Source organism: Simochromis diagramma, unplaced genomic scaffold, assembly GCF_900408965.1.
Source record: "Simochromis diagramma unplaced genomic scaffold, fSimDia1.1 OVJJ01000030.1, whole genome shotgun sequence".
Taxonomy (NCBI): Eukaryota; Metazoa; Chordata; class Actinopteri; order Cichliformes; family Cichlidae; genus Simochromis; species Simochromis diagramma.
Window position 1 is genome coordinate 149,461 of NW_024387340.1, and position 16,330 is coordinate 165,790.

General features: G+C 47.6%; 3 protein-coding genes across 6 annotated transcripts; 2 read left to right on the top strand and 1 right to left on the bottom strand.

The window, feature by feature from the left end:
* Nucleotides 1-309: 309 nt before the first annotated feature.
* On the top strand, nt 310-7,658 carry LOC120718226. Of its 3 annotated transcripts, none has more exons than XM_040006660.1 (8): nt 310-1,745; nt 2,649-2,897; nt 4,506-4,775; nt 4,929-4,997; nt 5,336-5,380; nt 5,464-5,574; nt 6,227-6,286; nt 6,357-7,658. In XM_040006660.1, the coding sequence occupies exons 1-8, from the start codon at nt 1,682-1,684 to the stop codon at nt 6,530-6,532; spliced, it is 1,044 nt and encodes a 347-aa protein (XP_039862594.1). In that variant the 5' UTR covers nt 310-1,681; the 3' UTR covers nt 6,533-7,658. The 3 variants fall into 3 exon arrangements, with proteins under 3 accessions (XP_039862594.1, XP_039862596.1, XP_039862595.1); XM_040006662.1 differs by having other exon boundaries at nt 6,230-6,286; XM_040006661.1 differs by having other exon boundaries at nt 2,652-2,897.
* LOC120718228 lies at nt 6,747-16,139 on the bottom strand. Of its 2 annotated transcripts, none has more exons than XM_040006665.1 (5): nt 16,031-16,139; nt 14,249-14,605; nt 12,144-12,263; nt 7,757-7,821; nt 6,747-7,334 (listed from the first exon to the last, which is right to left on the bottom strand). In XM_040006665.1, the coding sequence occupies exons 1-5, from the start codon at nt 16,065-16,067 to the stop codon at nt 7,194-7,196; spliced, it is 720 nt and encodes a 239-aa protein (XP_039862599.1). In that variant the 5' UTR covers nt 16,068-16,139; the 3' UTR covers nt 6,747-7,193. The 2 variants fall into 2 exon arrangements, with proteins under 2 accessions (XP_039862599.1, XP_039862598.1); XM_040006664.1 differs by having other exon boundaries at nt 12,144-12,266.
* On the top strand, nt 7,779-11,359 carry LOC120718225. The gene is made up of 2 exons (XM_040006659.1): nt 7,779-8,854; nt 9,786-11,359. Exons 1-2 carry the CDS (start codon nt 8,267-8,269, stop codon nt 10,287-10,289), a joined length of 1,092 nt encoding a protein of 363 aa, XP_039862593.1. The 5' UTR covers nt 7,779-8,266; the 3' UTR covers nt 10,290-11,359.
* Nucleotides 16,140-16,330: the final 191 nt, after the last annotated feature.

A 16,330-nucleotide genomic window follows, 5' to 3' on the forward strand; every position in this document is an offset into this window, starting at 1 on the left:
AAACGATTTCCAGCAGTGCAATATGAGTCCTCAGCATCCCAGAAACCACACAGAAAGTCATAAAGTCAAAGATAACTTTTAAAAACACCAGTATAGGCTCATGAGGCCACGATGGTAAAAAACTACATTTCCGCAAAATGACGTCACTTCCGATTTCGGGCAGGTCATGGCGGACGTAGGAAGTGTTACAAACAGCTGATCGGATCAGCAAAGCGTGTTTCTGGAATATTATGTTTTTGTTGCTGCAAGTGCTTTTTATGCAGTTTTTGCAAAACTATATGTGGAAGGAAACTGTGACCGAGGACAAGCTGATGGCATAAGATGTAAGTACAACTCCTCTGGTTTCATATGCAAAAGAATCATATTGCTAGCTTATGTGGTTGCAGAGCTACCGGCTCTAAAGGTATCAGGTACATCAGAAACAAGCTTAACGCGTGGCTGAGTCTGAGCAGAGCTCCTGGTTCTTTGGTGCTTTCAGGTGCGTCACGTTGATCTGAGCTGCGTTACTGTGTCTTCTTCCAGGGGCTCATTCTGAGCAGCAGCTGGTTCTGGGTGCTGTCGTCCCCTCGTCTTCATCACGCTCACCTCCTCTTCATCACGTGGAGATGTAGAAATAAAAGAAACGGTGAACGAAGGAGACGAATTAGAAAACAGTTCAGTTTGTCACAGAAACCCTGCTGATCCTTCATCGCTGATCGTTGATCAGTGAAAGTGTTTGTGCTGAGAGACGCTGAAGACTGAAGCTTCACGTCTCTGTGTGATGAGACAAACTTTAAAGTGCTGCAGGTCTGAGTGCAGCGAGCTCAGGAAACCAGTTTAAGATGATGGGAGCTTTGAGGCAGGTGTCCTCACAGGGGACAGGTGACCTCAGTGTCATTTTTTCTGTCATCTTACGTTAAAGGAAGGAAATTACCCAGAAAACATTACAGTGTGAACCTCTGTGAAGTCATTTATCTCCATGTGTGTCACACAGAGCCTAAAGTTGAGTCAATGAAATTCCAGCTTTTCCAGTATTTTTCTCACGTTTCCATGGAAAAAAGAAAAAGACAAAACTGTTGAGTGAACAAAAGCTTGTTTTTCCCTAAAGGTGGATCTCATCAGGACTCGCTCATCGATCATCCTCCGGCTCTGGGAAACACACCTGGTAAAGCCTCAGAGATATTTGAGGATATAATGAAATATTCTCGCCTCGAGCCAACACGTGTGTTCACCGTGTGATCAAGCTGCACCGACAGCGAGCCTGAGGGGGATGTTTCCCTGCATTAGTCCGAGTCTGTGATGTTTTAAAGGGATTCCACTCTGCAGGTGATGATAACGTCACAGGTGTTTTCTAACCTTCATCATGTGACTTTTCTCTAATTGCAGGAAATCCTCGGGATCAAACCTTCCACGCCTACTGCTGCGTGCATGATGTCATCATGTTTACCTTTTGTTTGACTTTCACACAAACATTCAGAGGAACAAAGGTTAAAATCTCAGCTAGTCCTTCATCCGAGAGCTTCCAGCTGCTCATCAGATCCATGCGACACAGCAGACCTGCAGCGGGAGCACGCCTCTTTATTTTCCAGGCCGCTGACGCTCCCTGAGTCACTGAGGACGAGGAAGGAGAGGAAGAGCGGTGCAGGGACAGACAGGCTCGAGGCGCGTCGGCAGCTCTGCAGCTCCACGTTTGTTCCTGAACATGTTCTCCTGTCACGTTTGGTTCCTGCTCTCAGGTCTGATCGGCTGCACGGGAAACTCCACAGGTACAAAAACCTCCCGTTGTTCTGTCCTCTTTCAGGGAACGCTGTGGTCGGGGAACCGCGAGGAAACAATAATACAGCTGTTCTTATTTATGGGTTTCCTTTGTTGGGTTAAAGTTGGACGGTGCACGCCTCAGTTTACTTTTGTACAGTTGTTGTTTCCATTTTTGCAAACTTGATGTAATCAAACATGTTCTAGAAAAACATCTTTTTGTGTCAAATTCCCATAAAAACATTTTGATGGACTGAAATGACTCACATGCTGTTATGAAAGAGTCCATCGAAAGATGATTATTTCTTTATTGGTGCAAAATAAGTTAAAGATGAAAACGTCATGAATCCACAGTTCTTTATGCATGTTTACAGTCAGTGAGTGTAGATTTGCTCTGACAGACGACATCGTTCACCGCCCTGCTCGACAAAACGCTGTCCAGCAAACATTTTGCAACGTTGTAAATTTAGACACAGACGTTTCCATGAGATAAAAGAGGAAACACACTGAAGTCGGAGCATCAGCAGGGTGTGAGTGTCACACAGCTTCATCACATCATCTAAATATAGGAGACGGATCACTAAAGGAGAACCTGCATGAGACTGTATATAAAAGATGACCACAGCAACATTTCAGCCTTTGCCCTGTTTTCACGTTTGACGTTTAAAGTGTCGTGGGCGTCGTCATCTTCACGTCTTTCAGGCAGAAGTTACCAAAGCAAACAGCCTCTATGAGAAAGTGTGTTATTAACCTCACAGTAAACCATGTTAAGCCTTAATGCAGCTTAACCAGGTGAGCTCACCTGTGTGCTGTATTGGTTAGGTCACGTTAGAGGACCTGCAGCTGTATTTAAAGCACATTTGTACTGCTTGAGTTCGACAGTTTCAGATGTGTGACCCCGTCCTCTGCCCCAGCAGCGATCTGGTTTTCGGTCCCTGAGAATCACCATGTCTGTCTGCCGTGCGGCAGCTCAGACGTGGTCTGGACTCGGCAGGATCAGGAGGTCCTGGTGACCCGACGGGGCGGCTACAAGACCAACAAGGACCGCCGGCGCTACCTCCTCATGGTTAATGGCGACCTCTGCGTCCTGCATCTAAAGGAGTCGGATCATGGAAGATACCGCTGTAACCAGCAGCTGGTGGCTGAGCTGCAGGTGCTGACAGGTATGCTGGGGGTGGAGCCACCAGGGTGGGTGGGTTGGGGGTGGGAAACAAATAATAAATGCAGGGAAAGACGAGGAACAGGGAAAAGCTTTACGACAGCCTGGCCGCCCTGACTCTGCCACACGCTGCTATCTCCTGGTCATTAATAATCGAACTGAGTTTCCTCTCATGTGATCCTGATCAGGTTCAAATCAGTTTGATGTTTGAAGCTTCGCAGCGACAAAATAATAAATCACCTCAAAACCGTCCAATCAAACGTAACGAGCCTGTTTTCAAATGTAAGGAGCAGAAAGTACGAATATTTGTTTCAACATGTAGCGAATAAAAGTTAAAAGTATAAAAGAAACTACTCGAGTCAAGCACAGGAACCTGAAAACTACTAGTACAGTAACAAAGTATTTGTACTTGTTCCCGCTGGAGTAGCAGCCGGCTGGGAGCCAATGACTCTGTCCTTTCAGAGACACACAGCAGGCAGATGCATGTGTGGCAAACACTCCTGTGAACTGAGCGCTCGCTTCTTCATCAGCTCTGCAGTGCAGAAATGTCTGCTTATCGCTGACGCAGCTTCTCCAAAGTGAGGAACTGAGTATGAAACCTAACGTCTGCACTCACACAGTCACCAACTCTTCAGGCTGAAGAATCGATGACAGCACGAAGTGCCTTCACACTGATGCAGGCACATTAAAACCACACAGAGGCTCAAAGGAAGCGAGCGGTTTGAAGAAGGACGTGTCGAAATGATCAGTTTTCTATGTAAAAGAGAAGTGGATGGCACGGAGGCACAGAGTGGGAGTGATGTGAAAAGAAACATTTCCACTGTTTAAATTTGTCACACACACGCCTCCAGAAAGATGACTGGATATTAAAGTGGAAACGATAAAAACAGGAAACGTGTGGCCTAAATATGAAACTGAGCGAGCAGAAACAGCCGGCTTATCTCTGCAGAGCAGCTCGTCATTATCACACCATCTTTTAATAGGTCACTGAGTCTGTTTGCGTGTGATTGCATGCTACAATCGGTGACTGACCACGAGCTTTAGCAACTCTGCGGTGAAGCATTCACACGCCATGGCGTGTGTGAGGAGCTGCGCTGCTCATCCTCAGGTCAACACCTCCAGCATGAGCACAGCTGCAGGGAGGGGGACGAGTCCGCTTTAGTTTGCAGAGGCTGCAACCAGCAGACGCCACAGCAGCGCCCTCTCCAACAAAAACAGAAGGCACCACAGCGACGCACAAGCACCACGACAACGTCACTGCAGAATAAAGTCGACACAGGAAGCACAGATCCAACAAGAAGCCGTGAACTATATAATCATGGATTTATTTATATATATAGCGCTTTACTATTCATTCACTCACTGGTGGAGGCAGCTACGGTTGTAGCCACAGCTGCCCTGGCAGACTGACAGAAGCCAGCACCAGTAGGCGGTAGGGTAAAGTGTCTTGCTCAAGGACACAACGACCAGGTTGTGATCCCGGGGATCGAACCGGCGACCTACAGATGCGCTGCCCAACCCCCTGTCCCTACGGCCGCCTGTCAATATCACAGCCACTCAAGTGCAGAAGGTCAGCAGTGACAGCACGAATGTCTCTGCGTCTTCTCCTCAGGTCGGGACTACACGTTGTCCGCAGGCCGGACGCTGCTGCTCCCCTGCAGCGGCTCCTCCAAACCCAAACAGAGGTGGTTCCAGCAGAGGGAGGGCGAGAGGCGGGAGGCGGTCCTCACCAAGTACAGAAACGGTACGGTGAAACCAGAAAGGGGCGGCGGCCGGCTGAGCTTCACCAACGACGCCCTGCAGATCCAGGACCTGCAGCCAGAGGACGCTGGAGAGTACGTCTGCAACGGGCTGCTGCAGGCCAGAGTCACGGTCCTCGCAGGTGGGTCGGTCCAGCCTGGACTCACCTGCTGCTTTCACGTTGTCTGTAGTTTACACGTGTTCATGTTTTGTGTATTTACAGGTTGTTTCATGAGCTTTGTATTCATGTTTGTGTGAACCAGGATTTAAACATGGAAACTGTTTGCATTCCCAGCACACGCAGAGACGAGCAGCCAGCCTCCGTCCACCAGCACACCTCCATCACCTGCAGTGGTGACAGCCGGTAACACCACACACATCATCATACATCTACACTCAAACACGTAACAGCTGTGAAACAGTGCTGCAATCATACCTTACATGGATTTACCAAACCTGCCCGTGTGCTGCGCTATAAATGGATCTACGTCATTCTTCCTTAAATCTGTCTGTGCGTGCAAATGTTGTCTTTATTTAGTTGTGTGTGAAATATAATTGACCACAATCTTAATCCTCAAATGAATGTCTTTGTTTGATTCATTGTGATTATTTGGATGCAAACTTTCACATGACCTTTGACATTTAAACGTTGTGAGTGTGCGACCAGTGTGGGTGTGTGCGTCCTCTCGCTCTGTTTATTAGAAGTGGGAGAAATAAAGAAGAAGAGCAACACGAGACCTGAGAACGGTCAGTCCGGGTATAAATCGCGTTTGTAGTTTTCTGCCAGATGTGTCGCGTGTTCATGGACCAGATGTTGTGTGCGCTCTCAGTTCTGCTGCTGGTTGCTGTCGTCAGCGTGGGGTTGATGATCGTCTTCTTAGCTGCTGTCTGTGTGTTGCTGACCAGCATGAAGTGCAGGAGGAGGAAACGCAGAGCTGCAGGTGAACGTTTGGATTTCACTTCATTTTAACTGGAAACGTTTGGCTTTAAGTTCCTGGGTTTGTCAGGGTGCGTGCAGACGGATGCTGCTGGAAGTAACCCTGCCTGAGACTGTGACACGCTGCGCCACCTTCTGGCACAGACTGGGATTACACAGAGTGCGAGTGAATTCAGTGAAAGAGTAAATGATTTTAAATGTGATTGAAAAAAGAAGAAACTATGATTTTGGGGACATGAGAAAGTTTTTATCATCAAAGGTTTTTTAATGAATTCATTTATTTATGTAGAATATTTGATTAAAAATATTTATATTTGACATCTTCAGATGATTCACCTTCACTGCTTCAGTTTTTCATACTGAGCTTTTTTCATGCATCATTATCAGTATTTAATTATTATTTATTATTCAGTGATGTTTATATTTCATGCAGTCTGAAGCGTGTTGGCTGATTCATTTGTTTAAAAGGATTTTATTGACGAGAGAGCTGACTGATTCTTTTTTGCAGCTTCAGATAAACAAAACTTTGTCTTTAAAACATGAATCCGCACATGCAAAAATATGGATGTTGCTATGGTAACAGCTATGGTAACAGAATCCAGTATTAGAGTCAGCGTGTTTTCTGATGATGCTGCGCTCTTCATCTCTCCATGCAGCAGCACCGACACGTGAAGACACAGAGCTGCAGCCGTGGACGACGTCCAGCGCACCGACAGGTAACCTCACCAGGTGTTCCATGTCCTCACGTCAGTCTACGAGGGATTAAAACGGTGTGTCTGTCTGCAGAGGGTGAGGACTTAGAGACCCCGCCCCTCTGCGGGGAGACGATCCACTACGCCTCTCTGGGCCGACAGAACTGGAGAGAGAGACCCAGCAGGAGTCCGCCGGAGCAGAGCCACCACAGCGTCATCTACTCCTCTGTCATCAGCAGACCTGCAGCGAGAGCTGAGCACAAACTCTGAAAGTCTGAGTGTACGGTCGTGTGACGGGAAGCTTAGTTTCACCTGCAACACAAGCTGTTAAAATCCTGTCAGTCAGTTTGGTTTTCATGTTTCACTCTCTGCTTCAGCAGCACAGCTGCTTTCACTGAGTCTTTACATGTTACAGCAAGGACTCGTTTACAGGCGTCCACGTGTGGAGCGTCACATCTGGACCGGCGGCCGTCAGCACAGATCGTGGTGTCAGAATCAGTTTATTAGTAACAGACAAAGTGTGGAATCTGTTCATGGAAGCAGCACAGCAAACATATTTACAGCAGCAATATTCAGACACATGTTTAAACACAGACAAAGATTCGAAACTGACCCGAGGGAACTATTCACACACATGTGGGTAAAAATGGATTTTCTTTAGTTTAGTAATTATTTTTTGAAAGTGCGCTGCTGTGGCAGATTTACATTCATGGCTGTTACTTTATTATTAACAGAAATGTTTTACAAACATTTTACTTTCATTGCAACTTTCTGGATATTTAACATTTTAAGTTTTTCTGCTCACTGAAAAATAAATCTTATCTGTTTACACAAACAAATAAACTAAAATCTAGATTTTGAAATCTACTAATCACATATTTTCACAGTTTTATTAATTTAAAAAAATCATTTACGCTCATTTACAGTGCTTCTATCTGTGGTCATGTGATGCCTTCTTGCACATGTTCACTGTTGAGTACAGGACCTTCTCTTCAGCCAATCTGGTTCCTCTCCTGGTGGTGGGGCGGGGCTTGTCTGGATGCTTCAGGCTGGAATAATGCAAAGACTCTTCCTGCAGAGACACAAAGAGTAAAAGATCAGATTAAACGGCAGGTCATCATGCTGCAGGTTCATGTGTGAGGGCTCTACATCTGGCTTCCCTGCACTGCGTCGTGCTCAGCACAGGCCTGTGAATCCTCTGAATCCCAGCGTTCAGCTGTGCTGAAGATAAAAGCTGCCAAATATTTATGTTCATGTTTCAGTGAAAGCACCTTTTCAGGTTTTACTGGCAAAACATAAAGAAATGAGGGTTGGTTCAAGACTTTTGCACAGTGCTGTGCTGCATGTGGAGCTTGTTTTTAGAAGCAGTAATAAAACAGAACATGTTTGAAACTCACACACTGAGAGATTCACTCACTTTAATTATTTGCTCGTAAAGGAGGAAACATGATTTTTAAAGATTGTTCGTGTGACCGTTCGTGACCTTCCACTGACCTCTGTGACCCGGTGATCGTCGTCCCGTCTCCGTGGGTTACAGCAGGAGCAAACAGACGGTTTACCTGCAGAGGAAACGAGACATGGGACAGGTGAGGGAGACGAAGCTGACTCAGAGAGCGATGTGACTGTGAGGACATCAGAACGTGATGTACGCCCACATCAGAGCTCAGCACAGACAGCAGCATCATTGACTCATTGAATCAATGAAGGGATTTTATCCTGTTCCACTCGTGTCACACATGACCAGCTCCTGTACTTTGATTGGCTCCGGTTCATCAAATCGAACCACGTGACTCCCTGCTGACACCCACGGGTGACCTGCAGAGGTGACAGAGTTCCATGCGTGCCTTCATCCTCCAGCATGACCCCCACAGTCAGCTTGTACTGTGCCAAAATCAGACTCAGCACAAGGGGGCGCTATAGCTGCCCTCACAGCAAACAACGACTTTGTCATGATACCGCAGACAGAGACAACTATTTATTACTGTGACAACACAACAACTCGTGATGAGTTTCAGTGCACACGCCCTCCATCCAAGAACGAAACAGGTGTGTTTGCTTTCAGTGAAACTGTGTGTTAAGCCCCGCCCCCGGCTGTGTGTAAGTGAAAGCGAAAGTTCGGGGAGCTGTCCGACAGGCAGGCGTCGAGCTTCTCTTCTGTCTCTGCGCGTTTTTCAGCTCGGTTCCGACCTCGGTTCCTCAGAGGAGGGCAGATATTTGTCCCGTGAAGCCGGAGGACCCCGCCTGCTGTCCCGCCGTCCTCTCAGCAGCAGTATGCCGGACGTCAGGCTGTGCCTGGAGGCCGTCTCCGCGCTCCTGGGCTGCAGAGCCGAAGCGACAACCGGAAGCTCCCAGTTCACCCCGCAGGACCTGGTCAACGTCGTGGCCCTCAAAGAGTTTTACAAGCAGGAGGGCTTTAAGGAGCTGGAGTACCCCAGCTTGGGGACGCTGTCTCTGCACGAGTTAGACGAAGCCGACATGTACAGCTCCCCCCCGGCCCTGGACGCGCCTCCCGAGAGCTTCCAGCTCACTGTGGAAATCAACACGGAGAACTTCTTCCACCCTCAGTACGACTACGACTTCACCAACGTAAAGGTGAGCGGCACGGGCCTCTCGGGGCACGTGACCAGCGGGTTTCTCACGCAGCTGATTTTCCGCTCGGTGACGTTTATTCCGCACAGATCTGGGTTTGCTGTTAAACACGGAGGGGACACAGAGGGAGGCTCACATTCAGCGTGGAAGAACAAACCCTTACAAATAAAATACCTGAGCTTCAAACAAAGGCAGGGAGGTCAAAGGTCGAGTTTAAAGGGCCAGGCTCACAGTTCTCTGTGATTTTCATTTTAAACGCAGCGCTGCGACAGTCTGATTAACTTTATGATCCACGGTCAACAAATGAGAGCAGCTCGAAGTGAAACTCGGCCCTGATTCCTGAGCAGCTCCAGACTTTCTGGAAATGCTGCTGGGCTGAAACTGAAAGTGTGTGTGTGAGTGTGTGTGTGAGTGTGGTGAGTGTGTGTGTGTGAGTGTGAGTGTGTTTGAGTGAGTGAGTGTGAGTGTGTGTGAGTGAGTGAGTGTGGTGTGTGTGTGAGTGTGTTGAGTGTGTGTGTAGTTGAGTGTGAGTGTGTGTGAGTGTGTGTGAGTGAGTGTGAGTGTGTGTGTGTGTGTGTGGTGTGTGATGTGTGTGTGAGTGAGTTAGGTGTGTGAGTGAGTGAGTGTGAGTGTGTGTGTGTTGTGAGGTGAGTGTGAGTGTGTGTGTGTGGTGTGTGAGTGTGTGTGAGTGAGTGTGAGTGAGTGTGTGTGAGTGAAGTGAGTGTGAGTGTGTGTGAGTGTGAGTGAGTGAGTGTGTGTGAGTGATTGAGTGAGTGTGTGTGTGTTGAGTGAGTGTTTGAGTGAGTGAGTGTGTGTGTGTGTGTGTAGTGTGTGTGTGTGGTGGTGTGTGTGTGTGTGTGTGAGTGTGTGTGCGCAGACTGAGAGCGCTTTGAGACTCAGCTCTTTGACCTTTGACCCCTCTGTTCACTTCCAGGATGGAGATAAGAAGTTCACGCGGGGTAACGAGCAGTACATCCGCCCCTGCGGGTGGAACCGCGCCGCCCTGCGGGTCGTGCAGAAGTACAGCGACGGGGACAAGTGGCTGGGGACGGGGCAGGACGCCTGGCCCGTGTCCTACCAGGGGAAAGACATGGACGGCTCCCTCATCCTGACCCACGGCGGCAAGCCCGACGACCAGCCACAGTTTCTGGATGCCGCCGCCGCCTCTTTGTTAACGGAAGGGACGAAGGGCCGAGGGGTGTACTCCACGCCGGACATCAGGATCGCAGAGAAGTACTGCAAGAAGTTCAAGTCCAGAGTGGACGGGAAGACGTACCAGGTGGTCCTCCAGAACCGCATAAACCCGGAAAAAAGGAAGTCGTGCCAGAGGCAAGACGTCTGGGTGGTGTACATCCCCGAGGACAGCAGCGACGTGAGGGTGAGGGCCATCGTGCAGGAGTCCATCCGCCCGTACGGGCTGCTGCTGAAGCAGGTGTGATGCAGCTGGAACGACCTGCTGTCACTTCAGCTTCAGGATTTTCACATCGTTAACAAAAAACTGAGAACATGCTTCAAATTCCCAACGGTGGGACTAATAAAGGTATCTTATCTTATGCTTGCTCCGCGCTCGTGGCAGGACGAGCTCCTGAAAGCTCTTTATTGGGAGGGTGTGGGATAATAAACCAGTATCGTCTCTTTATCCTCACAGTTTAGTAAAAGTACGGCCGTCTGATCAAAGCTCGCTGATCCGCGCTGCCTTTCAGTCTCCTCACAGCTCCAATCACAACTTTAGATCCAAACCACCCAGAAATAAGCCTTCATCTCAAACACAGGAGGGAAGCGTGCAGCGCGGTTAGCGGCGTCCTGCCTCACGCTGGGATCCTTTCGCTCGGTGTCAGAGTTGGAGGTCAGACCTCTGAGTCCCAAACTTCTTCACATTCCTAGTTTTTAAGCCTCGATAGTGAGGCCGGGTCAGAGGGCAGACCCCGTCAGTCACAGGTGAGCACACACCGGCTTTAAGATGTTACTAATTAAACTTCACGTTGTTATTTTTAATAAGACTTGAACCTAATGAGCTCAGGATAACTTGCTCGCTGCAGTCTAAGAGACGATAGATGGTTATTGTCACTGTTACCATGAAACACTGACAGCTGCTGCCCCCTGCTGGTCCCAGCAACGACTGCAGGCTTCAGAGCTACATCCAGGTGTGTTTCCAGTACAGGCTGAGGGTCGTCTGCAGAGACGCTGAAAGTGGCGTTAGATTGAATTCTCGTCCTGTTTTCCTTCCTGTCTGATCAGCAGCACTGGATCCACTCTTTTCTTTGATGATCAGAGAAGGAGATGATTTTGCTTCAGTGTTGTTCTTATTTGAAAATGTTGCTGTGAGGTGTGACGCCACAGGTCTGATGTTTTCATGGCATCGTTTCAAATGTAAGAATGGAAATGATAAAGAATCTCTTATATTTAGCTTGTTCGGGGTCTCCACGCTGCCACCAGCTGTGAGAACAGATGTTTTCCTTGTACATGTGAATTTGATTTGCTTGAATGGAATTAAACAGAGCGCACTCATCTGTGTGTGAAGCCTCTTTTTATGATATTTATAAATCTGAAAACCAGGGGTGTCAAACATAAGGGCCGGGGCCCAGAATCGGCCTGGCAAAGACGCCAGTCCGGCCCCCTGGATTCTGGAAACGTGAAAAATGATTAACTGAAGTTTAACAGCTTTCCCTTTAAATAAAGAGCCCCACACTCGTGGATCCTTCCAGAACAAAAAGTGTTTGTTTGACCGAGCTGGTAAAACCTGTTCACGCAGGACGCTGTCACCGCGATCACACACCTGACCTACACAGCTGCCACACATCGTTTTCATTTTTAAGCTTCAGTTAGGTTTCATTCTGCAGGATTTGTTATTAGCTCTCCATCTGCATCCTAATCTGAACCACTGTGACGGTGTTAGCGTGATATTTAAACACTACATTTGTGTCAGTACTGCAAACACCTGTGGAAGCATCGTGTTTGTCAGTTGACTCCACAGACTCGTGTCCCGACATACAACAAACCTGTGATATTCATATACGCACCTTTGAACAAAGACAGGAAGTTGGACTCACATCACATCATGAATGAAGGCGCTTCATTACCGCACGCTGTTGATATGTTTGTTCATTACCTGCAGACTCAGTGTGAACTGTTTTATGGGCAGAGTGCTGTAACTCCTGCCCACCACCAGAGGGCAGCGCAGCTCCAAGTAAAAGTGCAACAATCCCACCTGAACTTTGACCTCACATAAACTGAGCTTGACAAACGTGCCACGGCTGAGCTGAGGAAGCATTACAGGACACGTGAAACACACCTGACCACAGGTAGCATCCAGCCACGCAGACGAAGCAGAAGGCGAGCAGCGCCGGCAGAAGGCAGAGCCCCAGACTCAAACACGGCTGCTTCATCCGGTCTGTGGACGACCGCCCGGCACCTCCTGCAAACACACAATCACACACACCATCATTTATTCCCTGATCCTGCTTCTTTTCACATCGTTGTGCCAGCCGTATAAACCCACACACCGGCTCACTGTGTGGGTTTGAAAGGTTTCACACTGATTACAGGAAACTCATAACTGGAGGAAAAATGAGCTGCGGCGGTGCCGTGGGGGCGGAGACTCGTCCTAACAGGTCAGCGGGAAATCCTAAAGAGGCCTTGGTGGCGTTTCATAGAGAGAACATTAAAGCTTCTCCTGTGATAAAACCAACCACGAGTGACGCTCAGCTGAGCGCCCGACTATCAAGAGACAATACATAAAATATATCAAACTCAAAACAATTAAATACGTAAAAACTCAGATCAATAGAATAAAAATAGAATATAACTTGTACTTTTATTTCACAGTGCATCCTGATGTGACGTCTCACTGCAGTTTCTTTCACACCGTCGTTCCAACGACACAAACTATTAAAGGTGTCAGCACGCACACGGAAACCGTCGTGTGTTCGTCTTCAGCTGCTCGGCTGCAGACACGTGGACGCGCGGTGACAAGATTCGGGGGGGTGACGACTCACCCCACTCGTTTTTCCACAAGTGTGTGAGTGTAGCGTGTTTGTCACAAAATGTCAGTTCATGGAATGCAGAGAGCCCCGGGGCCCCCGAGGGGCCCCCTGCCTCCGTTCTGCTGGGGGGGGGGCAGCTTGCTGTCCCATCAGCTGATCAACAACACAAACATCCTAGAACAGAAATCCTACTGCACCTTTCAAACTTTGTCAACATCAAGTTTTCTTCTGATCCACGCGGCAAAAAACTGCTGCAGTTTGTTTATTTCGAGTAAAATCGGTGCGTTCGTGGTCGGAAACAAGTCTGCGTCTTTGAACGTCTCCACATTTCCACTTTTAGACACAGGAACGGTCCCCACCTTCTTCACAAGTCAAACGTTTGTGCTGGTTTGTGATGAACGAGCTTTTATTTATGGAGTTATTGGAAACTTGAGCCTCGACAGTTTCACGTCTTTAGCTGCTCTGAGAGGAAACGTGCCAGCATTGATCTGATGGTTCGGTTTTTATGCAAACTGTAGTTTATTGGAACTATTCAAAATGTTTTAAGTTAACCCCGTTTGTTACTTTAAGAGTGTGATCATGATGAAAACTATCCAGCACTGGTTTATGTTTCACAACATTTTCACAGTAAAGAAACAGGCTGGGTGACTTTGGATAGAAACTTTTGTTAATGTCTTTAAAACACAATCAGCACACATGCAGCGCACACATGCAGCGCACACGTTTCACATTGATTTTGTTTGATCTGAAGAAGGTGGGGGCAGAGTGCAGCACAGATCCACAGACCCGGAGGATCGATGCCAAGAACTGAAGCTCGCTGTAGCCTAACGAGTGACTGAGACACAGAGACGCCGACTGAAGGAAAAACTCAGTGAAGACAAAAGAAGTTTGTGATCTAATCCCCAGCTGTGAACGCAGCCCGGACAGCTGCACATGCTGCAAACAGAAACATCCAGCTGGAGCTCTATAAGAGATCAGGAGGTCACGTCTCCAGAGCATAACGCTTACTGACTGGCGCCGCCTACAGGTCCACGCTTGATATCTGCTCCTGTGAGCCAGAAGTCATACAGAACGTCTGCTTCCTGAGAAGTGTTCATAAATCGTTTTAAAGAAAGAATCCACGGTCACGGCCTCACTTTCATGTTCCACTGATCTGTTTCCATAGTCATCCTCAACTCAGCATGTAAACATTTATGATCAGATACTCTCAAAACTGTTTTAGAAAATCCAGAAAATGATTTTAAATCTTTCAGCCTCCTGACCAAGTCTGACAGCCTGGACCAGCAGGCAGAGCAACACGAACATCTGAAAAAGGAAATCTTAGATCTTCATCGTGTATCGTGAAATGTTCCTGCTGTTTAAAACGTTTCTGAGCACAGCTCGAGCTGACAGCAGAAACGTCTGATCGTCTTACCGTCCACAGTCAGCTGAATTCCTCTGTTAACGTGCATCTTATCTGCAAACCTCCCGACGCAGAAGTACAGCCCAGCATCCTCCTCCTCCACCTCCTGGATCTCCAGGCTGACCAGGCCGGTCTGCAGCGTCCCGTCACACTTCATGCGATGGTTGTTTGTGTGATGGTCAGTGGTGCCACCAAACCTCCCCTTTTTAACAGTTAACAGAGGCTGCAGCTGCTCTGAGCGCAGCAGGTACCAGGTGATCTCATCTCTGTGCGTCATGTTACAGAGTAGAGAGACGTTGTGGCCCACCGGCACCACAAGGGTGGAGCTGTGAACAGGTGAGGCTGAAGCCAGGTGACATCCCGCAGCACCTGAGGAGTGAGCACAGGTCAGGACGGCGTGCACCTGAAGGCTCCTTCATATCACAGAAAACACAACAGGTCACAGGTGTGCGCTCCACCGCTCGATAGAGCTCACAGTTCCTGCTTCATGGTTTTCCACAGAGAAATCATTTCCCCATTAATACTGTTAAGTTTACTGCACGTGCTCACAATGAGTCAGGCTGAGGGTCGTGATCAGCATGGAAACTGCTGCGACTGCTGTGCACACCCACAGCTTTAGAAATCTTTTTTATTACAAAAACATTTTTGTCAGACTAAAATTGATCTGAAGTTATATTATCAGACAGAAAATAACCGTCCAGCCACTAAAGATGTACCCATTACTCCAGATAAACAGGTTTCGTTATAAAAATAATAATATGGATAATATAAAATAATAAAAATAAAAAGCACAATTTTTCATAATTCACAAAGTCTCATCAGCAGCTTTAAGCCACAAAAAGATGCTGAATGATGCTGTAATGTCCAATAAAACATCAATGACTTTAAATACGAAAATCCATCAAAGTCTGAAATGCTGCCCAACAAAAACTAAAGTGGAAATAGAAACAAACATTCATAGAAATAATTTATCACAAAATAAAAACAAGAAGACTGCAGACACAAGTATTAGTATGTACTTTCTTAATATTACTATAACAATAATAATTATACATATTTTCAGTACCTTATTATCATTAATATGAGCATACTTTCCTTTAGAACCTGGAGGATGGCTTTGTTTGTTTATCTGTTTATCAAGCTACATTTATCTATATCTACATATCTCTCTATATATAGCATTGAAAAAAATCTTAAACTATAGTTAGACATCAAAAATCAAAAACACCATCAGGTTATCGAACACTGGGCGACAACAGGATGATTAATCCAGAGAAATGAAAACAGATCCCCTTCCAACATACCCGAGTCTTATAATTATTGTTGTTGTTGTTGTTGTTGTTGTTGTTGTTGGACAAAGCCTTAAAAAGAACAAGAGCAAATCTGAAACTTGTGAAACTTGTAATTTCTCGGTAAAGAGAAGTGAAAGAAAAACGCGTCCAGCTACAGGGAGGGGTGAGTCCCAGGACACCCAGCAGGCCTCGGGTCTGCACCGGGGTCAGGGACCGAGGTCAGCCTGCAACACTCTGCCCCCTCAGTGTGGGGCGTGTCCCGACTTTCACTGGTCACTTGAACGTAAACACGCCATCATCATGAGACAAACTAACGAGCAGAAACACAACAAACGCCTGCAGGAGACCCGGATCCCTCGGGCCCTGGAAGGTCTGCATTCTGAGCCGGAGACTCACTGACACACCCAGGAATTCTATAACGAGCCTGGAATCCCGCAGCCTGAGAGGGTGAGTCCTGCACAGAAATCGAAATAAAAACAAACATAAACAAAATAAAACTCACACAGAACGGTCAGGATCCACGTGACACCCGCCATCATTTAAATACAGATCAGTCTCCAGGTGTGCTGCACGAGCTGTCTGCAGCGCGAGGAGCTGACGCTCACAGACACAGACTGACACACAGACTGACACACAGACACACAGACTGACGGCGCAAAGTGTTTTAATGTGGGACGGGGAAGTGAGCGGGACTTGACTGAGCAGCAGCAGAGACCACCAACACTTCTGCTGGAGCGCTAAACGGAAGGCACGCGCTGTTCCCGCGAACTCACGCCGAGGCGTCAGCAGCTTCACGCGCTCC

Coding starts and splice junctions, on each gene's coding strand:
- LOC120718228 (XM_040006664.1), bottom strand. CDS start 16,067: ATGATGGCGGGTGTCACGTGGATCCTGACCGTTCTGT. Junction 14,606..16,030: donor GTGGATCCTGACCGTTCTGT/GTGAGTTTTATT, acceptor CTCACTCCTCAG/GTGCTGCGGGATGTCACCTG. Junction 7,822..12,143: donor TGGATGCTACCTGTGGTCAG/GTGTGTTTCACG, acceptor TTTCCTCTGCAG/GTAAACCGTCTGTTTGCTCC.
- LOC120718226 (XM_040006660.1), top strand. CDS start 1,682: ATGTTCTCCTGTCACGTTTGGTTCCTGCTCTCAGGTCTGATCGGCTGC. Junction 5,381..5,463: donor CAACACGAGACCTGAGAACG/GTCAGTCCGGGT, acceptor GTGCGCTCTCAG/TTCTGCTGCTGGTTGCTGTC. Junction 6,287..6,356: donor GACGTCCAGCGCACCGACAG/GTAACCTCACCA, acceptor GTCTGTCTGCAG/AGGGTGAGGACTTAGAGACC.
- LOC120718225 (XM_040006659.1), top strand. CDS start 8,267: ATGAGTTTCAGTGCACACGCCCTCCATCCAAGAACGAAACAGGTGTGT. Junction 8,855..9,785: donor ACGACTTCACCAACGTAAAG/GTGAGCGGCACG, acceptor GTTCACTTCCAG/GATGGAGATAAGAAGTTCAC.